The sequence below is a fragment of the Podarcis melisellensis genome (assembly GCF_964234715.1).
Source record: "Podarcis melisellensis genome assembly, chromosome: 8".
In the NCBI taxonomy this organism is placed as follows: Eukaryota; Metazoa; Chordata; class Lepidosauria; order Squamata; family Lacertidae; genus Podarcis; species Podarcis melisellensis.
The window spans coordinates 30755565-30780470 of NC_138540.1; the positions used below are offsets into that span (position 1 = coordinate 30755565).

At 43.8% G+C, this 24906-nt stretch overlaps 1 protein-coding gene across 1 annotated transcript in view; it reads right to left on the minus strand.

The window, feature by feature from the left end:
• Window positions 1–1135: 1135 nt before the first annotated feature.
• LOC309375801 (uncharacterized protein) overlaps window positions 1136–24906 on the minus strand; it is a gene marked incomplete at its 3' end in the record, with an annotated part of 139432 nt that continues 115661 nt past the window's right edge. The window contains exons 3-4 of the mRNA XM_081921724.1: window positions 4559–4645; window positions 1136–1311 (exon numbers count right to left, since the gene is read on the minus strand). Coding sequence (XP_081777850.1) covers window positions 1136–1311; window positions 4559–4645 — 263 coding nt within the window. The remainder of the gene's footprint in view (window positions 1312–4558; window positions 4646–24906) is intronic.

Consider the following 24906-nt stretch of genomic DNA (forward strand, 5'->3'; position numbering starts at 1 on the left):
ACTAGAGCACTCTACTCTCCTGTGGTTTCCAGCAACTGGGATTCAGAAGCATAAGTGTCTCTGACCATGGTGGAGCCAGAGCATTGCTGCAGGGCCTAACAGCCTTCAATAGTTCTCTCCTTCATGAATTTGTCCAGTCCCCTTTTAAGGCCATCTCATAGCTGTCAACCTTTCCTTTTTGGTGGGAAATTCCCATATTTCAGCGCCGTTTCCCACTGCTTCCCACTGCTATCCTAGATTGTTATATATCCCATAGACTGTCCCTGGGACAGGTGAGGCTGCTGATCCCTTATTCTTGAGGCTGCTGATCCCTTATTTTCAAATCTGAAAGTTGACAGGTATGGGTCATCTACGTTGGTGGCCATCACTGCCTTGTGTAGAAGTGAGTTTCATAGTTTAACCAAGCACTGTATAAAGAAGTAAAATGAAATTAGGACCTGAATCTAGCCTGCAGGCTTGAGGTACCCCATCCCTGATGAACACATAAGCAGGGCTGGAGGCATTCCCCTCGATGGTGTTAGATCCCTCCTCAAAGTGAACTAGATGGGATCCTTTTTCTGTAGTATCATTAGCCCTGATGTTAAATCCAGGCCTGCTGCAGTTTATGGAAGAACATTCTGCATCATGGGTGGAAAAGCGGGGGAAATGCCGTTTATAGCCTGTGAGCTCACACGAGAGTGGCCAAGACAAAATGGGACATGACATAAAACAGTGATACTGTTGTGGCCTCGAGCAACTGGAGGAAACTCTACACCAACATGCACAAGACTTTAGCTAAAGGCAGCCAGAAGCACAGAAGCAACAGATATGAAATGCACCAAGCACAGAGATTTAAAAATTATTATTATCTAGCAAAGCTGGGCTCCTGTTTGAGTTACAAGTGAGCTGCAATGTTGTGGATTGCTTATTTTTTTTGGGGGGGGGAGGAGAGGAGGAATGAGTATAGGCAAGAATGCAGACATCTTAGGGAAATAACAGATGCTTTTGAATCCAAAGCAAGACACAAGCAGAACTTATTAATTTAAAGGTTTTCGAATCTTGCCTTATCCTTCTGAGAATCTGCACTAGCTTCCTCGTGTCCACAGAATGGAAGATGGCAGGATCCCCCAAGGACATGCTCTATGGGGAGCTGGCTTTAGGCACCAGGCCCGTTGGCAGAACAGTTCTGTGTTACAAACATGTCTGCAAACATTACATGAAGGCTGGCAACATCAGCCACACCCTGTGGGAATCTCTTGTAGATGACCACAGCCCTTGGAGATAGGCAGTCATGTTGTGCATCCATAGCAGTGACCAGAAAAGACATGACTTCTGGGAGGAGCACAGAGAAAAGAAAGGGCATGGTGCATTTGCAGCAGCACAACCAAACCACTTCACCTGCCCCAGCTGCAACAAAACATATCTCTCCCATATCGGTCTCTATAGCCACAGCACGCTGTAACCTTCCAAGTTTGACTTCACCCCCAAGGAGTATTCCTCCATTGTCTGCCAAGACAAAAGGATGCAAAAACATCTTCCCATTTGTTTAGAGTGGTACCTTGGTTCTCAAACTTAATCCATTCCGGAAGTCCGTTTGACTCCTGAAACTGTTCAAAAACCAAGGCGCAGTTTCCGATTGGCTGCAGGAACTTCCTGCACTCAAGTGGAAGCCATGTCGGACGTTCGGCTTCTGATAAACGTTTGCAAACCAGGACACTTACTTCCGGGTTTGCAGCACCACCCTATTTTACAAGTTTCCCCATCACTTTCCTAACTGCAAAATAATCATTAAAAAAAATAAAAACGTGGATTGGTTGTGCTAGAGTGACAGGGCCCTTTCACCCACTTCAACTGGCCAAACTTAATGTGATGGCCTGGGAATCCGATTCAGAGGCTGAACCAGAGGAATCCCAGCCTGCACAGGAGTCCCCGCCTCCAGGGCCGGCTGAACTGGGGCAGGGCCTTGATTCTGAAGTGCCTGCACCTGTGCCAGATCCTCAGGAGCAGGCACCAGGTGAATCCACTCTGGTTCCGGAGGTGGTTGAGGACTCAGTGCCTACAGGTGAGTCTCCCCCCTGGGTCCAGTAACCCTTCAGCCTCTCCTGAACTGCAGACGCTCAGGGCAGAGAGGCGGAGGGAACTGGTTTCTCCCAGGAGGAGTGCTCGCCTTAAGGCCAGGAGAGGCGGGTCTCCTGGGGGCCGGGACCGCCCCTGGCCTCAGAGAAGATAAAGGCCAGTCAGCCCGGTCCCAGGTTGCGGGAGCAACATGGTCGTCGAAGAGCTGTTTCGGCCAGCACCCAGTCCGGTTCCCCCAGAGTTCCTGTCCTTGCCCGGCTCCTCGCTGTGGACCCCGCTTTGCCCGTGGAGGACTGTCCAGTGGCGTAGCATGGGGGTGCAGGGGGGCGCATGGGTTAGGGGTCACAAATTACTTGCCTTGCCCCGGGTGCTGACAACCCGGGTTGGGACTGTCTGCCAACCCTCGACTCAGGTCCTGGACCTCGCCCCACGGTAACTTCCCCCCTGGACCAGCACACTTAAATTTATTTGTATCCCTCCTGTAAAATACTGACAGTCTGGAGGTGACTTAAGTCCACCTTATAGGTTCCTGCAGCATCACCAAGGCTGAGGTCTTGGCCTTGCCCAAGGAGCCAGTCTCACTGAAATGAAAATCTGGTGCCTTTCATATGAATAGCCACCTTGACAAAATCTGATTTCATTAACACAGATACTCAGGCCATGAGGGAAAATGCACCACACTCCCCCTAAATTATGAATTTCTTGCCAAGCCAAAAAAATGTCCTGTTACTTTCTTGCAAACACTAGGCACTGCTGGCTTTGCCAGCCTCTGACTCGCCTTGTTGATATAAGCTGTTTGACGTGTGCTTGAAAAGTATCCATCATGCAAGCCAAGATGTTCTTTTAAATAAGGGAAGGCTAATAAATAAAGGGGGGGGTGAGGAAGAAAGAAAAGAGGAATGCACTTGGAGGAACCAGAGCCTCACTGTCTGTCTGTGACTCCAGTCTGAGTAATTACCTAAGCAATGCTGCAATAAACAAACAAGAAAAGGGAATCAAATGGATTCCTTGCTTCAGAATTAAAACACTGCTTTGTTTCCACCAGCATGGACTGAGCTTGCACCGCCACACAGGCAGACCTTGGCATGTGCCCCCCCCAGCCAGTTGTACATTCCTGCTGAGAGATAAAACATCTTCTTCTTGAATAAATACAAGCAGGAGAGAGAGAGAGAGAGAGAGACTAAGAGAGGAAGGCTAAAAATTAATAACCGGGAAAATATGTTTGCTTTATCTCTTCTTTTAAATAATATAAAAAAGGCAAATAAACAACACGCATGATATAGAAGCAAGGATTATGTAGCAAAACCAATGTCATAAAAAAACTCCGAAAAACAGCAATAAAAGCAGAAAAAGAGAGAAAGCACCTGTGAACAGGGCTGGAGAGCTGCTGTTGTAGTCTAATGGCAAGCCAGCAGCAAGCTCTACTTCTGTAGGACCAAAGTTGCTTCTGGTATAAGGACACAAGGGATTTCTTCCTGACCAGGCCAATGGGGGTCCATAGAATCATAAGACGATAGAGCTGGAAAGGACCCAAGCGTCCAACCCACTGCAATGCACGCTTGGGGGGGGACTGATGCCATCCGTCACCCTGAGTATGAACTCTCATTCAAGAACATAAAAGGCATTAAGAGTATAAGGACATAAGACAAGCCCGCTGTGCAGCATCCTCATGGTGGCCTAACAGATGCCCGTGGGAAACCCACAAGCAGGACCTGAGTGCAACAGCATTACAGTGGTACCTCGGGTTACATACGCTTCAGGTTACATACACTTCAGGTTACAATCTCTGCTAACCCAGAAATAGTGCTTCAGGATGAGAACAGAAATCGTGCTCCGGCGGCATGGCAGCAGCGGGAGGCCTCATTAGCTAAAGTGGTACCTCAGGTTAAGAACAGTTTCAGGTTAAGAACAGACCTCCAGAATGAATTAAGTAATTAACCAGAGGGACCACTGTATCTCCTCCTGTGACTTCCAGTAACTGAAATTCAGAGGCATAGTGCCTCTAACAGTGGCTGGACCAAACCAAGATCATCCAACACTGTGGCTGAACCAAACCAAGAACAACATTGTCCAGCATTCTTTGGAAGAATCACAACAGCCAGCTAGCAACCGGAAACGGAGGAGGCTCATAGCTCAGTGGCAGAAGGGCCCTGATACAATCCCTCACATCTCCAGAAAAAAATGGTTAGAAGATTCCCATTCTGCCTGCCATTGGCTTGAGGCCTGCAGGGAAATAATCCAAGGGAAATGTGATGTGTTTCTTTTCCTTCTGAAATTATGGATGTTCCTTTTTCTTTTCTTATTAAACCACCTTCCAAGCAATGCATGAGAAAGCCACTCCTCAGCCGTAGAAATGCCACTCTGTGCTTCACTGTAGCGTTCTGGGGCTGCCTAAGAACTCTGAGCCGCGATTAGACTTGAAAACTTGTAATATATTATTTGGTGTGAAACCATAGAGGTGATTTTTGTTTGTCACGCCACGCTTTGCGTGGTCTCGAGATACTTGGGCTGCTCAAGTCAAATTTCACATGCTCATGGTACATCGGAGGGGTGCTATGCTCGTGGCATTTCTGTGTTTTGTCTCTAAAATCTGCATAAGCAACACAACTTTGTCAGAAAAATGGAAAAGACACAGATTGCCCCACCAGCTGAAAATGGGACCTGTCAGGTTGCACTTTTCATTGCTCTGTCGCATCTGATGACGGATGCAAACGGTTGTTTGGGGTGGTTGTTTGTTTTTGAAAGCCTTCGTGGGGATTTCATTGCTCTCTCTCTCTCTCCCCCCCCCACTCCCCACCAGCAAAGTGCTGGAGTAAATGATCAGTGTAGTAACATTTTTAACCTTATCTATCACACTGAAACATTTTTTCTGCCTCCAATAAAACATGTCAGAGCTGATTAAGGGCCTTCTTCAATGAGGTATAATCCACAGATTCTTTTTCTTTTCTTTTTTCTTTTAGGAGCAAATCTGCAAGAGCGCCAGGGTCTTTAAGGCGGCTGTGAATACTTAATTGCAGATCCGTTGCCATCTTCCCTTTTACTGAATTCCCATAACACTTTTTTTTTTAATGCTCTGTATCTGAAAATGCTCTTTCCTGACAACGACGGGTGAACAGAGGACCCAGGTATGGTGGCAGACCATATGTCACATTGTATCTGGTGACAATGCACCCAAAGATACTGCAGCTACAGTACATTCAGCCGTGCTTATCTGCTACATGAGCGCACATTACTTTCCATGGGCCGGGATCACTTTGGACAGTATCATTAAATGCCACGTCATTACCTGTTATGGAGTAGTGCTTTTGCTTGAAGTGCCTCCTGGGATACATGCAACAGTGGTGGAGGAAGAATGATGGGCAAAGATGGAACCAGCATTAAATTTTCAATGGAAGCACTATTGACTTTGACTTTTCAGGAGCCTTATCTGCTAGATGGTGTTTGTCACAGAACCCGTAAAAGCGGTGGATGTTCGTCAGTTGAAAGTTGCAGTCAGTTGAACGATGTGGACAGGTGAAGGCTCCAGAGGGATCAGCCAGACTAGCATTGAGCTGGAGGGGGTAAATTGAAGGTTTATTTATCCAATTCACTGTCAAGGTCAGGCTTGCTGGAGAGCTGTCCTGTGTGCTTACAAAATGCCAAAAAATCCTGGCAAATTGTCTGAAAGGAGCCTCAGAATGACTGACCTTTGGGCGCTCCGTATCAACATGCCAACGTCTTTTAACACGATCCTTAGAGCGCATTAAGTGGTTTGTAAAATCTGGCTTTTAATGTCAAAAAAAAAAGAAAGGAAGGGGGAGGAAGAAAGAAGAGTAGGTGGGTGGAAAGGAGGGAGAAAGGAAAGCAGTAGGAACTTTTTGCTTTGTTTTGTTTTCGGTAGGAGGAGAGGGGAAATAACAGTGGATGTAGTGGTGGAGGAAAAAAGATTCACAGGAAATTGATTGAACAGTGGGTTTTGCAAAATATCCCCTATAGAATTTTAGGTTATATAACTAGCATGTTTCCCCTCCTCCACTTTCTGGGTTAAGGAAACATTCTGTTGTAATCCTATTAGAGAGGCTTCCCTTCTGTATTAAGTGACTAACTTATATTACTAATAAAATTAATAGCAAGAGAAATCAACAAGAAAATGTATATTAATGTACTATGCAACATTCCCTTTTGGGCCTCACACAGGTAGAAATGCAAATATCTTATGCAAATGTCCCATACAGGTAGAAATGGACTATTTATCTGTTTGTTTGTGACAAGCACTTTGAGAAATTTGTTTCTAGTATTTCCCCCCTTGATTTTTATTGTATGATACTTGTGAATTCTCTCTTGAATGATGGTGATGATGAGCGTCTCCAAGAAAAACCTCCTTTTTGCAATAAAATGCAAAAAAAGAGAGAGTTCTAGTCCAGAGGTTCTCCAGGGTGTCAGGCAGGGCACTCCCAGACTTCCCTGAAAATGCTGAGGATTGGACCATGGACCTTCTGCATGCAAAGCAGTTCTTCCATTACTCAGTTATGACCCTTCAGCCAGCACTGACTAGTCTAATGAGTTTTCATACTTTCTGCATTCAGGTAAGTCTTCCCACATCAACTTTATTTTATCTATCTTTTTTTTTTAAAAAAACACCCCCCCTCCCTCATGGCTCACAATTCTATGTTGTCATGGAGCTGCCAGCAAAAAGCCAAAATCTGATATTTTGGGCAGTAATTAGACAGAACTAGGGATGTGTTGGTCCACAAATATGTGGGGTTTTTGTTTTGTTGTTAAGACCAGGAAAATGTTTTTTCTCATTTGGGTGAAGTTTTTCCGCCCAGTTTTTTCATTAGAAAAAGATGGAAATCCGAGGAAACACTATAAAAATGCAACAGGTATATGTTCTTAGGAAGTATTTTCTCTTTCAATTTCCTTATAAAATAATATTGGGATCTATGGTGTACACAGCTGTAGTCCTTTTTGATAATTATATTGAGCAAAGCCATATATCTACTAATCCAAAGGTTCAATTGACCTTGTCTGATTTGAGCTGCAGAAATCTTAAGGGGCCTGCTAATGGGGGGCAAATAAATGTGTCTTCAGACTTTTGTAAATAAAGTGTGAGTGAAATAATAATAATAATAATAATAAATAAATAAATAAATAATAATAATACTGGGGTGGAACTCCTGGACCTAAAAGTTAGTAACTTGCTCACCTGAGACCCTGAGAATGAACCCCAAACCTGGGGAATGATCACACCTCAGTGGTAGAGCACAGATGTGTAGAAAGTATTAGATTAAATCCCTGATATCTGCCAGTCATTGGAGACTGAGCTAGATGGACCATGGAATAGGAGAGCTTCCTTTGGGCTTATGAGCCTTAGGACAAAATCTTTGCCATCCGATACTAGAACCTAACATGCCATGATAAAGAATTTATCAAAAAGGCAGCAGGACATGGAAGGGCTGTCAAATGGAAGAGGGAGCAAGCTTTTTTCTTATGCTCTGGAGGACAAGACCCAAACCAGTGGATTCAAATGACAATAAAGGAGATTCTTACTATACCTTAGGAGGAACTTTCTGATGGTAAGAGCTGTTCAACCGTGGAATGGTGGTGCACACTCCTTCTTTGGAGGTTTTCCAACAGATGTTGCATGGCCATCTGCCAGGGATTCTTTAGCTGTTATTTTTGCATTCAAGGTGGCTTGACTAGATATCCCTTGGGGTACCTTCTAATCCCATATCTCTATGATTCTATAGGATACAATGGAAGGGGAAGATGAAGTCAAGCTTGGCATGGTGATTCACATTCTTAGTGTGAAAATGGAACCATGATTTATCCTTTCGATGGCCTCTGCTAATTGTGAAGTTGCAGCATCACAAGACCTGGCAAAACGCAGAGAGCTGCTGTGTCTCACCGCCACCCATTAAAAAAAAAAATTGCCATGGTCCTCTGTTTTTTTCATGCTGCTCAGTGAGGGATTAATGGTAGAGAAGAGGATGCTCTTCCCCTCTTTTGAGACTCCCCAGAAGGCTTCTGTGTTCTGTGAAGCAGCCAGAAGCATTGCGTGACCTGCTGCCCCAGCCATTTCATCTTGGGGCCCTGAAAATGATTTTGAGCATCTTGGCGTGGAATGATGATTGAGTGCGTCCCCTGCTCCCTTTGCTTGAGAGTCTGCTGAGGCTTCAATAACATATGATGTAAGCACAATAGCTTTTAGGACATAAGAGGCAGCGGTAAAAGAGGCCGTCAGAAACTTGCTGAGGTATCTCTCCTAATAACGCGCTATAAAATTAATCAGTGGTTGTGCGGCTCAAGTTCTTGATGGGGAGTCAGCCTCCTTACTGATCAATTCTGCATGGTGAGCACAGTCAGTTTTAAGAACCACATGGTTCATAGGGATAGATGGATCTGTCATTTCAGGTTTCTCCTGGTTTCACATTTTTCCAGATTTCAGTTCTATACATTTCTGCATCAGTTTGCTTTAAATAACAATTTTAAAAGCCCTCATGGAAATTCATTAGTGTTTCCATGCATACTTCTCCCAATATACACATTTTTGCAAGAGGCTTTGGCTAATATAATTCTTTTTGTGTGTTATCTCTGTTGGCCTATGCATTTTTAGTCACAACTCCTCCCAATATACACATTCCTATACACATTATTGGTTTGGAGAGCCACCTCAGAAAGTGCAAATTAGGTGGGACCACAATAAAATCTGAACTGAACTAAAACTTTCTCTCATTCCTAGTTCTTTCTTTGTTAAAACAAAAAAAGTCGGGGAATTCTACATTCCAAAAATGTTGTTGATGCTGCTATGATCAACAGCATTAAGAGTGTATTAATGCTGCAATATTGGCTTCATTTCTTCTCCCCAGGGAATGATAGCTGCTTGTGGGATCACCTGAATATCTGGAGAAGGTAGAAGTGGTGGAGCATCTGCTTTGCATGCAGAAGGTCCCAGGTTCAATTCTTGGCATCTCCAGGTAGAGCTGGGAGTTAGCCCTGAAACCCTGGAAAGGCATTGGAAGACATTGTAGACAAAACTAAATCGGATGAACCAATGGTCTGACTCAGTATAAGGAAGCTTCTCGCAATCCCATATCTTGATGTGGGATCATTACAGACCCATTGGATGCAAACATAATGCTGAGCTTCACCCGTGGAAACATCTTGAAGACCCAAGCAGACTCAGTCATCAGGAAGCTTCCCATACATGGAAGGTAAGAGTAAAATGACTCAGGAATAGAAGATCCTTAAGACACCAGTTCTACTTTAGGAGCAATATCAGGGTATATAAAACTGAGGAGAATGTTTGAAGGAGCTGCCTTTTGGAAGTATCCATGTCCCTTTCTCATCAGAAGAACCTAAGAAGAGCCTGTTGGCTCAGGCCAATGGCCCATCTAGTCCAGCATCCATGTCCTCAGAGTCACCAACCAGATGCCTGTGGGAAACCCACAAGCAGGACTGGAGCACAAGAGCAACTCTCCCCTCCTGCTGTTTCCAGCAACTGGTATTCAGAAGCATTGCTGCCTCCAACTGTGGAGGCAGAGCAGAGCCATCATGTCTAGTAGCCATTGAGAGCCCTCTTCTCTGTGAATTTATTGTCTTTTAAAGCCACCCAGCTTGGTGGCTCTCATGGCCTCCTGTGGAAGCAAGTTCCATAGTTTAACTCTGCACTGCATGAAGAAGTAAAGTGGTACCTTGGGTTAAGAACTTAATTCATTCTGGAGGTCCGTTCTTAACCTGAAACTGTTCTTAACCTGAAGCACCACTTTAGCTAATGGAGCCTCCCACTGCTGCCGCGCCGCCGCAGCGCAAATTCTGTTCTCATCCTGAAGCAAAGTTCTTAACCCGAGGTACTATTTTGGGGTTAGCGGAGTCTGTAACCTGAAGCATATGTAACCTGAGGTACCACTGTACTTTCATTAATCTGCCTGAATCTTCCAACATTCAACTTTATCAATTGGGGTTCTTGGAGATGAGGGTACCACATGCAAATCGGTTCCTCTTTCCCTCCCTGTCATAAGAACATGAGAAGAGCCTGCTGGATCAGGCCAAAGGTGCTCATCTGGTCAAGCATCCTGTTCTCACAGTGGCTAATCAGAAGCATGTGAGAAACCCACACGCAGGACCAGAGCGCAAGAACTCTCTCTCTCCTCCTGCAGTTTCCAGCAAGCATTGTTGCCTCTGACTGTGGAAATAGACCATAGTCATTGTGGCTAGAAGCCATTGATAGCCCTCTCCTCCATGCATTTCTCTAATGCTCTTTTAAAGCCGTCAAGGTTGGTGACCATTACTGCCTCCTGCAGGAGCCATTTCCCTAGTTTAACTTTGTGCCACATCTGTCGTTAGTCTTCCAAAATTCAGCTTCATTGGATGTCCACAAGTTCTAGTGTAAGGGGAGAGGGAGAAAAACTTGGAAGATTAGAACATGGTTTTGCAAGCATCATCTACCAGATTACACCACTTGCTGATCATCAGTTAACTTTGGTTCCAGAGATGAAATGTCACAATCATGTGCATTATTGCATGGCATGAAAAAGGAAGTTGGAGGAATGGGTCTTTAAAGAGAAGTATCTGAAGGCAATTCTATTTATTTGACCCTCTGTTTTCCCCTCCCTATCTGGTACTGGCTTATTATTATCAACCTGACATCTCCTTCCTTTGAAAGGTTGTCCGTCACACTTTGGATCAGTTCTCTCCCTGGTTACGTTTTCTAATCAGTTCACATGATTGAGCTTACATCAAGTGATGCTTTACTTAATTCCTTTCCGCTTGTGCGGTGCGATTCTTGGAGGGACTCTCGTCAAAATTTTGGAGGGTCTTGTCAGTTTGAAAAGAACATGACCTTTAAATTGTATCAGTATGTTTGCTGGTGCATAAGGCAAAGGAAAAGGTTTGTACTGATGGAAAACCACTCTTAAAAAATGAAAAGTAATTCTCTCGGAGGCAACATGCATGGAAACTTCCATTTGTTTGTGTTTAACTGGTTAAATAAGTTGAGAAGAGGGAGACGGTCTTGGGACCTGCTAAAGGAAACAAAAAATATTGTATCTCCTTGTATAATATCTTTATTTTACTTGCTCCCATGATTTCTTTGCAGGCTAATAAGATCCAGTATCATGCTAGGGTAGAATTAAGATGTCTTTGTTATGCAAGTGTTTAAGAATCAACCCCTCTTCCATGGAAATTGTAGCTCTGCGAGCGGAAATAGGGGGTCTCCAAATGACTCCCGACACCCTTAACAAAGCCCAATTTCTGGGATGCTTGGAGGGGGGGGGGAGAAGTCATGATTATATTCAGTGTTATAACAGTGCTTTTAACGTACAGTGAAGAGTGGGGCTTATATAAGGACAGGCTTAGTCACCTCACAAGAACATTTTTGGAAATATATGTATTCATATATGTTAAGTTATGTAGAAGTTTTATTTAGCGAAGAGGTCTACATATTTTGTTAAGTAAAGCAAGAATGCAAACAAAGCTACATGCCTGGGGTTAAGATTGTGTTAGAATTAACTCATGGCTTTAAGATGCAGTGATGTCCACTGGCTCCTTTGAAAGGAGATGGTGCACATTCATGGACCAACAGTCTATCTACGTTTTCAGCCATGACAGCTAAATAGAGCCTCTGTATCCAGAGGCAATAGACCTTTAGGTACCAGAAGCTACTAGAAAATCAATTGGAGAAGATCCATAGGAGCATCCATAAGAGGTCCTATTCTGCACCAGATCAGAACATATCAAGCTCAAGAGGATCTCCAGGGTTTCAGATATGAGTGAATGAACCTGGTACCATTTGTATTCAGACCACTGAGCAGCGAATCTTTTCCCTACATGCCTTCACTTTCAGAGGTTGAGTGGGTGGCGAATGGGAATGGCATCCTATCTTATGGAGGTGTCTGGCTATGATATTCTTCAAAGTAAAAATATTGTTCTATATTCCCCAGATTTTTCATTGACAATTTGCTTTCTTTCCAATTTGATTTCATGTTTTGATCTTTGTTTTGGCTGATCTGATTGTCGTCAGCCACCTTGAAGGCTTGTCAGCCAGGAGGGAGGATGAGTTCAAAAGACAGATAGATAAAATAAATAAAGTTGATGTGGGGAGACTTCCCTGAAGGTACAAACTTTGAAAACTGCATTAGACTAGTCAGCGCTGGCTGACGGGTCATAGCTCAGTGGTGGAACAACTGCTCTGCATGCAGGAGGTCCATGGTCCAATCCCCATCATTTTCAGAAAGTTCTGGGAGTGCCCTGTTTGATAATACTGAGCTCAGTGGACCAATGGTCACAAGCGGTTTAAGAGAACCTTTCGTGTTTGAGATTTGTGGGACGCTTGAGAGACATAGTAGAATTGTAGAGTTGGAAGAGACCACAAGGCAGAGCTGGCCTGCCCATGGGCTGGGTGAGGCGGCCACCTCAGATGACCCCCCCACCCCCCCGGAAGGGAGGGTGCCCCATTCCTCCGCCAAGCTTTGCCATTGGTCTCCCCATCCTTTAGGGGCAGAGATGGCCTGGTGGCAAAGCTCTGTGGAATGCCTCCCCTCCTGCTGAGGGAAGGAGTCACACCACCCAGATTTGCAGCTGGTTGGGTGGGTGGGAGTTCTTCCTCTTTTAGGTGGTGTGATGGAACTTTGCACTGGCATCTCCTGAAGGGAGGAGTCAATACAAAGCCCTACTGTCCAGCGGGAGGGCAGGAAAGGATCTCCTCACTGCCTGGCAGGGAAGTCTCCTTATGAAGTTTGTGCCCCTACCATAGGAGCAGCAGTGGGGTGTTTTGCCTCCAGGTGCTGAAACACCTCAGGTCATCACTCCCCAAAAGGACATATAGCTTAACACAGACTAGTCAATACAGGAATCATAGCTAAAGAATCCCTGATTACCATCTGACCTCTGTTTAGAAACCACCAATGAAAGAGAGTCCACCACCTTCTGAAGGAGTCTGTTCCACAGCTGAACAGCTACCACCATAAATTTCTTCCTAATGCTTAGTTGGAATATCCTTTACTGTTGTTGGAATGCATTGGTTTAGGTCCTCCCTTCTGGAGCAGCAGAAAACAAGCTTGCTCCATCTTCCATGGGGCAGCCATTCAGCTATGTGAAGATTAACCTATCACCACTCAGTGTTCTCTTCTCCATGTTGAACAGCCCAGTTCCCTCAACAGTTTCTCACAAGGCTTGATTTCCATAGCCTTGATAATCTTGGTTGCCCTTGTCTCTGAGTAAGCCTCCTCTCACCCACATCCATACTCCCCATTCACTCGCCTTTTCCTTCTAGGACCTGTGTGTACTGGAGCCTAGTGCAGAGGGAGTGGCAACTGTTGCTACTTTTCCTTGCTATTGTCATAGCTTACTCACGGGGAAGGCAGGTGAGAAGAGAGAGGCAGCCAGGAGAACAAGCAGAGGCAGGGTCAGGGCCACTTCAATGGAACATTAGTGAGGTGAGGCTGACAGCTGCCTGACAATGCCAACTTATGGTGCCGGCCCTAACAGGATTTTTGTCATACCAAAGCACATGGGTCTTACTCAGGTAATACCACTTGCTTCACCGAGACTCTTGGCTGCAGGAGGATTGGGACCCATCCTGGATGGCACTTCTGCTATGCCTTTGTAAGTTAGTGATTGATTAAATTTACCGATAGTCATAAATCTCACATTATAATAAATCACAGAAACAGACTTTTGGAAGATTAGCTTTACTTTTCATAAAATGCTAATGTTAGTTTTGTTTTTTGTTTTTTTGCTTCACCATATTGTCTTTCTCTTTAAAAATTACAGCTTTACTACAGAAAGCTAATTTTATAATACAGTATTAACTCAATATTACATAAATTACATTTGTCAGATTGCATTGTTATGGATGTACAAAGCACCAAATTTACAACCAGAAGCTCTCCAAAGACATGTATTTATAATTTCCTACAATGAGCCATATGCCACGATATAGTCTTAAGGAATTACACGTGTTAATGTGAGGCACAAATCCTGCTGTTTTCTTCTAGATACAAATCGAAACCATATATTTCAGGTCTTTTCTCCCAATTATGTTAGCCACAATTACAGGCACCAAAACTGTAAGACGGTGAAAATATTTCAATACCTGCACCTTTTAAATAAAAAAGTAACAACAGTCATACGTTGCCAATGAACATGTATTTTATACTGGCCTCGCTTGTAGCTGCTGCAGATGTATTATCCACATTGGGATGCTTGAATAATTCCCATACAAAATCACCCAAAACACACTTCTTGGACAATTCAAGGATTGGATCTAAGCTATGCACTAGACTACATTGTATGCTTTTCGAAAGGTCACAATACATAGTGGTTAAAACGTAGGATCTGGGATACAAGTGTTCAAATCCTTGTCAGCCATGAAGTTCACTGGGAGACCTTGCACCAGTCACTCTCTCTCTCAGCCTAACCTACCTCACAGGGTTGTTGTGGGGATGGAATGAGGAGAGGTAGGACCACCTCGAGCTCCTTGGAGAAAAAGGTGGGATACAAATTCAATAAAATAAAAGTAGTCATTTAAGCATTGGTTTAAACACATTTAAATACTTACATCCAGAGAAACATAGATACCAAATATACATTCAGAGAAAATGCATCTTTAAACATTTCATGTATTTAAACACATAGTTTCAGAGAAAGCACACGAAACTTTTCAGAGAGAATTCAGATTTAAATGCATATTATTTAAATATGTTTTTTTACAAAGGGCTCTTAAAACACACACAAAGAAAACAGAAGATGAATACAAAATAGAAAAGAACAGAAGAGACAGCTTCACTCATCCTACCTCCACAGTGTTTTACAACTATGAGTGTTGAAAAGCAAGAGTAAACGAATCCAATCTGGCATAATGTTTACTAGCCTTTGCGAAGCTGGAGCCCTCCAGATGTTTTGGGCTACCCTCCCCTCAGATGGGCTGCCTGGGGAAGATGGGAGTTGTTGCCACAGATGGGAGAGAAATTTGATTTAGTTTGCACTTGCACTTAGCCAGCACTTTCCACAGCAATTTTCAAACTGAAATATGCCTATCTTTCAAAATCTGCACTTCTCTGAATTTCGCAATGCAGTTCTCTGGCCAGGTAATGCGTAAGAAACAAAAATAAAAAAATGCAAATACTGGGGTAAAAGTGTGCCTACAAAAATGCATAGATGAGTGAAAGTTACATGCAAAGATGCAGTGTGCTTGGGGAGACTGCTTTACAAAAATGTGCACGTCAGGCAAAATTGCATTCAGAAGAATGTATACACTAGGAGAAATTCGTAACAGAACCATGGGTAGATTTCCATGGATTTTCAAAATTTGTTTGCTTATTGTTTTGCAAACACATGTGGGAATGTGGTGTACGTAAGATGGGAAGAATGAGAAATGGGGAAAAGCTGAAATGGACCGATTCACCCATCCCAAGTTGTGGTCCTGAACATCTGGGAGGGCACCAGCTTGTTGAAGGCTGATGTCTATGGACAGCAGCAGCAACACAAGAAGAGCGAATCTCATCCCCAAATGAGCTGTTCCGTGGCAGCTGTTACCATTTTTTATTTTCTTTTTAACACTAAGTATCTCCCACTTGCAAGGTATAAGCAAGTATCTCTCTCTCTCTCTGTGTGTGTGTGATTCTGTAATGGAACCAGCTTATCCATGTCATTCAGACAAAGAGGGGAGGGGGGAATGTTGCCTGCTTTGGTGGAAGAGGGGGAAAAAAGGAAGGGAGAAGGTGGGCTCTTGTGTGATTGTGCAACATCTATAGGTTTTTAAACACACACTGTCTAATCAGCCCCTGACAGATCCATTGTAAATCAAAGGTCTGGTAAGTGGGGATGCCAGAAATGTTTGATCTCACTCCAAGCCTTGAAACAACTTGCTTATTTTTTTTTCTTCTTCTTTCTGCAGCATGGCTCCTCACTAAAATAAAACATTGAGAGATGAATGTTCTGACAGGTCACTGTGTGTCAAGCTGTCACTCTGTAATGGTTACATATTTCAGCTGGATGGAGGTGCCTGGCGGTTGGGGGTGGGTGGGTGGGAGGAAGCCGGAGAGAGAACAGAGGAGCGAGGGGAGAAGAGACAAAGAATAAGAGATCTCGGCTCTTTCCTCCTGGCTGATCTTCATTTAAACCAAACACTTGTCATGTTCAAGGGGGGGGGGAGGCGCTGGTAGTATTGGGGGTGGAGCAAGCGGCGGAGGGGGCCCCAGTTTTATAAATTTTTAATGATATTGGGCACAACCGGTGCTTTGAAATTTGCTGCACTTTAATTTTTTCTTCGTTAGCAAAGGCTCGCTTAATGCATCGAAGTGCTAAGAGCGTGTCCTAGGGATGCCACGATAATTGTGTTGTTAATAATATTGTGGCACTAGTAATGTTCGCCTGGTAATCAAGCCGCACGGGTTTTTTTTTTAATATATTCAGTTATTACACCGCGTCTCGTACAAATCATGTCAATTACAATTGCCAGTCGATGACAGTTAAAATAATTGTGTGCGTTTTCTAGAGTTTTCCATTGGCTTGGCTAATCAAGCTAAAAAGAGGGGGGGGGGAGAGAAAAAAAAAGAACCCAGCGCATTATTATTATTATTATTTTGGTTCAGGCCTCTCTCTGCTTCTAAATCATTTGTCCATCTACTTCAAAAGTCAGAGCAGTAAGTATTGTAATAATAAATACACAAAAGCTTTTGCGCTGAAGTGCTAGGTATGTAGGTGAATGAAGAGGAAACAGGAATATAGTCTTGGGAATAGAATGTGAGTGTGCGTATGTGTGTGTGTTTGATATTTTAAAATACATAAACCCAGGAGTTTATATTTTTAGTATACATGTAGCTATCCTTCTGTGTACACTGAGGGTACTTTTAATATAATTCTCAGGAATGGCGCATCCATAGAAGCAGTTATATGCTATTGCGGCTCAACATCTGTTCTAGAAAACACTCTACATTCTTGTTCAGGGATGGGGAACTTTTGGCAATCCAGATGCCTTCTGACTATCACCAGCCTTAGCGGTAATCCAACAACATCTGGAAGGCCAGACAGTTGCTTGCTTGTTTATTTTATTTTTATTGCATTCATTTCCCACCATTTTCTAAAAGGAGCTCAGGGTGGCACAACATGGTTCTCCCTCTCCTCACTTAATTTGCACAAAGCAACCCTGTGCGGTGGGTTAGGCTGAGAGGCAGTGACAGCCCCCAAGGTCACATCCTGCAAGCTTCAGGGCTGAGTGAAGATTTGAACCCTGGCCTCTCCCAGGTCCTAGTCTGACACGCTAACCTCTACACTACTCTGGCATTCTACATCCTTATTCTAAAATATTGGTACAAATAAGAGATCTTAATCGCTAATATTAACATCTGGAAATAGAAGCCTGCTTCAAAATTAATAAAGGTGTGTGTGTGTGTGTATGTGTGTGTAAAATATTAGATTTACTCAAAATAGGGATGGTGTCCAGCTTCCGGAAAGCGTTTGAAAACCAGAGCACTTAATTCTGGGTTTTCGGCCTCGGGAGCCGATTTGCTCGTCAGCTAAGCCATTTGAGAAGCAAGGTTCCAGTGTATTATTGTTTTTTTTATAGCCCCCCATTTCCTCCAAGGAGTTCAAGGTGGCATGCATATGTCTCCCCTTCCTTGTTTTATCCTCACAACAACCCGGTGAGGTAGGTTAGGCTGAGAGGCAGCGATTGGCCCCAGGTCACCCAGCGAGTTTCATGGTTGAGTGGAGATTTGAACGCTGATCTCAAAAGTCCTTGTCCGACACTCTAACCATTACACCACACTGGGTCTCATAGAACTATGAAAACTAAGAGGTGGAGAGGAATAGAGGAAGGTGTCCTTTGCCTGTATGAAAGTGCACATTTAATATGGTCCTTTTCCTGCTTCTCAGAGGGGAGCAAACATGTCAACACAGCTGTGTATCGGCAGCACATGAGCAAATGCTAAGTCAAGCCCAGTGGTAGGAAACCAGGAGGAATAACAAGTGTGGAAACCTCGTAATTACTTTCGGCGGAATAATGAGTAGGCATGGATGCATCTGAGAAATAACAAGTCATCTGGCAGGAGTATTTGAGGAATGACAAGTAAGCATGGCTGTTATTTGTGAAATAAGTAAGCTGGATGATCTTATTTGTAGAATAACAAGCAACCTTTCTCTTCCAAAGGTATTTCCTCTAGTTAAAAGCATGCAGATGGAATTCTGTGGCTGCAAGTTGACTACAGGTCAAGGAAAGCAAAATATGGGAGCCGAAGAGGAGCCCTGCTGGATCAGGCCAAAGGCCCATCTACTCCAGTATCCTGTTCTCACAGTGGTCAAGCAGATGCCCCAATGAGAAGCCCACAAGCACATGAGTGTGACAGGATTCCCCCCCCTTGTGATTCCCAGCAACTGGGTATACTGGTTCTAAAAATGGCGGTGGAACATAATCACGAGGGTGTCTCTAATCTTTTAAAGCCACCCAAGTTGGCGGATCTTGCAAAACTGTACTGTGTGAAGAGTTCAAAGCATTCAGGGCTTAGTTATAACCTTAAGTTATTCCAATTAAGCTGTGGTTCAAGTAACAGAAGTCTGGTAACTTTGAATACTCTATCCAGAATCAGTTTTTATGGGCTCAGATCAGGACTGGCTCAAGATTTATCATTCATTTGTTGAATTTCCATTCTACCTTTTTCTCCAAGGAGCTGAAGGTGGTGTACATGGTCCTCCTCCTCCTCCTAATTCAATCCTCATGACAACCTTGTAAGAGGCTGAGAGGCAATGACTGGCTCACTCAGTGAACTTCATGGTCAAGTTCATGGGCTACCATATGTCCAGATTTTCTCAGACATTACCACGATTTCAAAGGTAGAATTGACATTTGGGGAAAATTTCTGAAAGGCGGCACTTTGTCCTGGATCTTAGAAAAATCAATCGAAAAATTGAGCTATTTTGGCTCAACAACTTTCAGGGTGTCCTGGTTTTTACTTTTTGAAATACGGCAACCCTAGTCAAGTAGGGATTTGAACCCTGGTCTCCCAGGTCCTAATCTGACACTCTAACCACTACACCACACTGGCAGTTTGAGGCAGAGCAAAAAAATAATCCATGCCCCCTGTTCAAGGTGCATAGCCATAGTACCTCAAGTTCATTAAATTATTTTGGCATCTGAGGCAGAAAAGTACAACCACATAATGCAGCCATAATAAATCAAATAACCAATCATTTTCTGGCCTTTCCTGACACCCAAAATCAGTTGCCTAAAACAGCTGCCTCCCTTTGCCTAATGGTAGGGCCAGCTCTGGCTAGATTGGATGCAATAATGAACTTTGCCTGGGTCATTCATCTGTGTTTATGGGACAAGAAAGCTTGCTTTTCTTCCCTTGCTTTTCTCTCCCATGTCCATGGAGCATCACGTCATTGCGTGGGTGTAAAATTTCAATCTGGATTATGCATGTAAAATCCAAATAATTTAGGCTTAGAATGTGTGGTCAAATAGATAATGTTTCCTATTCCAGTTCAGAGGTGGTGGGAAAACAACAAGAGCAATAAAGGTTTGGTTTAGGATTTGGTCCAGATCAGTTTGACTCCCTGACAAAATGAAGTGTGTGTGTGTGTGTGTGTGTGTGTGTGTGTGTGTGTGAATGCAATAAGCTTTCACTAAATGCAGCTTGAACAACTCATATCTCAAAATGTAGAGTTTATTCCTCAACTTTGCCTGGAGGTAAAACGGGAGAGAACAGATTTCTCTCTCTCTCGCTCGCGTTTTGAGCCTGTGAGTCCTGACCATTCAGAATGAATGGCTTTAGAACCATACCCAGACAGAAAAATCAATGCTTCATATCAGGAGGCTTCAGGGGTTAGAATCCCATGCTCATGTCAACAAGGCTATTGGTTTTCTTAATACTCCAAAGTTAGCATTTCCATGCTGCAGGAATCCACCATGGTGACTTGTGTGGTCAAAGTTGAGCAAACGAATTTTCCCTTGACTAGGGTGGCCAAATGTTTTAATGCTTGCCTCTGGAATGAAATATGTATGTGTATACGTTTTGCAGAGGGGGAAACTATTCATAACATTACGAAGGGGCATTTTCACTGCTGCAAGAATGAGCTAAGAAGCGGTGACTGTAAAGATGAGCTGAAACTGGCAAATAACACCTGGCAACATGACCAGATGATATGTAGATTGCCTGTGAAGTACCCTCCAGAGGTTGTTTGACTGATGCCAACCCCAGACAGTATTAGGGAAGAGCTTTGGCTCAGTGGTAGACCACATGGTTTTCACAACACAACGGGTCTCAGGTTCCAAAATGAGCTATTTCAGAGCCGGTAGCCATATTCTCTCTTGGAGTACTTTGAGAGGTCTGATCCATGTTTGAGAATTTTGACAGGAAAAGAGTTGCTTGCTTATGCTGCAGTGCTCACCAGGTTGAGACCACACTGTTGATAAATGAACTGGGCAATAAAAATGCAGAGTTGCCTATAATCATTGCATCCTCCCAGAAGAGCAACTATCCTGAATGTTTAGAGTCAAAATGTCTTCATTTTCAAGCCTTATGGGGAACTACTGAAACTCTGAGGTCCAACCTCCAGCATCTCCAGGCAGAACTGGGAAAGACTGTTCAAAATTCTGGAGAGCCACTGGTCATTACTGTAAATAATACTGAGTTGGACAGATCAAAGGTCTGACCTGGTATAAGGTCACTTCTTATATTCCTTTCATTGGATAACTATTGCTTGCCCAACTGTTTTAATACCTATCTAAAGCAGTTCTCTTTTCAGTTATAAATAAAATGGGTCTTATAACAATTAGTTGCTGCTCTTACAGGTTTGATGCCTTGTTACGATGTCCGAGACATTGATCAACCTGCAAATTGCATGAGGTTGACCCAGTAGGCTTTTACAAGTGTTTTATGATTATGTTATTGCTCATCATGTCCTGAGCTCATGCTCAGAAAATGTCATAGTTGCAGTTTTGACTCCCCACTTCCCAATCTCCTGTTTGAGTTGCATGGAATCTTTTAAGGTGGAGAATAGATATCACAAAGCAAAGCACATAAAGAGATATATTTGGCATTTTTCAGTACTTGAGTTTGTTTGAAACAATTCACCTGAATTGCCTAAGTAATATACATGATTTTTTTAAAAAAGAATATAAGAAGATCCAGCCAATGGCCCTTATAATCCAGCATCTTCTTCTAACAGATGTACAAATGGGAAACCTCCAAGCACATGACCGCTCACCCCTCCTGGACTTTCCAGCAACTGTATTCAGAAGCATTTCCTGCCACCCTCATTACTAGAGTCCTCTGGTTGGACGATGTCAAGTGGTCCTCATTTTGCCAACCAAGGGTGAAGAGTGGCTTCCAAAGTGCCAACATAAAATCATAGTATCATGTAATTGTAAAGTTGGAAGGAAGCCAAAGGGGCATCTAGTCCAAAACCCTGCCAATGCAAGAATCACAGTGAAAGAATCCCCAGCCATTCAACCTCTTGGTAAAAAAATCCAACAAAGGACTAAACACTAAACAGTGTATAGAAAGCTCCACAGACGCAACAGACATATCATAAATTAAAGGCTAACAGTAATGTCAGAGAATATTTAAATTCCAGCCAAAATTAAAATAAAGTCTTAGGAGGTACCCAGAATTAACAGGGAGGGTGATTATCTGATCTCAACTGGAATTTAGGCCACTACACACCACACACTACACACCCTTTTGGATCACACATACGTATCGTTGCCTCTGCCATCCTCTGCTCTCTCTGTTATATTTGGAAATGTAAGCTTCCATGGGCACAGAGTGGACTCCTTGTTTGTTATATACTCTGTAAAGCAGCAAGTATATTAAAAAGAGAATGCCATCCGCCCCCCCCCCTTTGCAACGGGCTACACGTGCAATGCTAACAGATGCTAAAAGACTCTTGCTAAATTTCTGTTTGATCAGGCTGCTGTTTTGTTTTTCAAAAAGGAAGGAACCAGAAGCTGGATCAGTAAACAAGATGGCCGCCTAATTTGTTTGTGTACCCAGGCGCTAAAAGGGCTGGGATGTTGAGGCCTTTACTGTCTCGGTTCAGCCTGCATAAAATCTAATTAGTTCAGTATCTTCTTGTGTTGTGGAAGGAAGAGGAGGGGTAGAAAATGAGAGAGAAAGAAGGGTAGGCCCAGTCCTCTAGTTGCCGTGCTCTGCTCGTATCATTATGTTCCTCAGACGGCCATGCAACATTTGAATGTGGCATCAAGCAACGTGGCGGCCTTTGGTGACCTGCTTAATTTGACTTCCTCCCCTCCCCGTTTCAAGTTATGCTCCCGGCAGTTCTTATTTTCTCCTTGAATTCCCTCCTTCCCTCGCGCCGGGCTGTCTTCGGTGACACAGTGCTAACGCCAAGCGCGCTGGGGGCCACCGTGAGCATTGCTCACCCGGAGCAATCGGATGAAAAGGCAGTGCAGATGTAATTTGTTTTCAATGGCTGTTTCAAAAGAATAATTGTGGTGACATTGTGGGATCAATAGTATGGATTTTTGTTTTCAAGTACACTGTATGTGCGGTGCTAAGGGGAGGCAGGAAATATAGCACTGCAGCTGGAATACAATAAAAATGGATTGGGGTCTGTGGGCATTGTCGGCTGGTAGCCATCACGGGGCTGGGACATCATTGGTGGGATTAGAGAGCTTGTCCTCTGGGTTGGCATTTCACGGCGAGTGCGTAAGCTCCTGCTACTCCTTCCTTTCTCCCGGTCTCCTTTAGGGACCTGCTCACGGAACTTGTACAATCCGAAGTGTCTTTGCGACGCCGCAAATCCTTTGGAGGTTTGCACCACTAACAAGTGGCAAAAGGTAAGGAAACAGGGATTAAAGTACATTGGCGATGTCATGTAATTGGGCACGTCACTGATGTAAAATGAAAAGCGCCAGCGTCGGAGGGGAGAAAGAGAGAGATCCATGCATGAGGGTGATCTTTTCCATGCAGCCTCTGTTTGTGCGTCTCCCTAGGCCACCAGGCTAGATTAAAATGAAAAACAAAAAAACCCTCTTTCAGGAACCTGAGCAGAGGCAGAGGAAGAGGCAGAGGCAGAGGCGCGCGCGCACACACACACAGAGAGAGAGAGAGAGAGAGAGGGGGGGGAGAGATACACAAACACCCCTCCAGAGAGCTCCCGGCTGATAGAGCCTCCTTGCAACAATATGGCGAGTGTCATTTAAACTACCCAGAGAAATATGATGCAGTGATCAAGGACTTCCTGCTTTAGGAGTTTCATGTAGCAGATTAACTGGATTAAAAGGAAAAGGAAAAGAAATGTCGTTCCCAAGGTGAAAATTATATTAACAAAGAATTAGTAATAAAGCCAAATAAATGTAATGAGATGTGAAAGACAGAGCATAGCCAGGTTCCCCCCTCCCCACTCATCTTTTGTAATTAGGATGTGGAAGGCATGGAAATTCAGATGAAACACCTCCGTTCTTATCAATTCAGATATTGCAAACCTGCTTTTGGCTCAGCAGGTGATTCCCTGAAAACCTATCACAAAAGGGGGTTTGGTTCTGTAAATAAAGAAATAAAAAATCAGAACAGCTTCCCACACCCTCCTATATGTTGAGTCCCAAAACTGGGACACGTGTCTTCTCGGCTGTGCTCCTACATGAGTCATGTGACCCGTAAGAGATCATGGAGCCCCAAAAATGCGGTTTTGGAGGGGGCATGCTCTTGTGCAAGAGTCCAGTGCCCCAAATCACACATTTTGGATTGTTGCCCAAAAAAGTACTTTTAAAAGTACTGTACTTTTCCGTGTATAAGACTATGCTTTTTCTTTAAAAACCACGCTAAAAAGTGGGGATTGTCTTATACACGGATAGTGCATAGGGTGGACATTTGATTGGTTGCTGCTGCAGCTGTCAATAACTATTGCAGGTGTTATTGATTGCTGAGCCAATGGGTGGTGCTCCAGCAGTTGGGCAGGCGACTGGCAGCTTCTGCCAGTGATGGGACAGATGGGAGGTGGATTTTGCGATGCAATCTTCTGCGAAAAGCTCAACAACTCTGTGCCACCCCCCCCATTTTCTTAAATTTGAGTCCCAAAAGTAGGGGGCATCTTATACATGGGGGAGTCTTATAGACGGAAAAGTATGGTACTTTTCTGGGGGGGAGGGGAGCACAAAATCACATGAGATCATGGTACTCAAAATGGCCACTGTGGCTTACGGGAGGAATTTGCTTCGTGGGAATCCAGGTCTGGCTGCCACGGCGAAGGCGGAGACCCATTAAAAATCACAGGCGGGTGAAGCCTATGAACCTGGGATTCGGCTGGCACCTTTTGCTCCTCCCCTACTCACGGGGAAACCCGGTTTCGGGGATCCGGAGTGACGTGGGGTGAGCAGCGAGGTGCTTTGAATTGACTGCTTCTTCAACTGAGCGAAGCTGCATGGCTGTTGCCGGAGAGCGCTGACTTTTTCCTGTGGACAATTTGATTTTAAAACAACTTCTCGTGAGTAGAGTGGAGAATTGGATATTTAAAAGTCTTAATTTGGTACCGAAACGGGGAGGGTTAAAACAGGAAGTCCGCCTTCCCCTTTTGTAAATAAACTGAAGCAAAGAAGTTTCAAGCTAAAGTCTTGGAAAGTCTTTTGTAAAGGACTAAATCTCCATCAATTAAAATTATTAAACCCCCCCTTGGAAGCAGGAGAAGAGGGGGGAAGTTTTGGACTGTGTAAACCTGCAGAAGAGAGTGAAGAACGTAAAATCCCACCTCTCTGAACCTGGAAACGGGCTGCTAGTAAGACTGACATTTTTGGAATGTTCATCGACTGTGAATAGAACGTTTTCTGACAGCTAGTTAAAAAAGAGAAATATTCTGTTTCCACTGTCTCCTTCTGCGTTTAAAAAGGAGTAAAAGTAACTGAAAATCGAAACT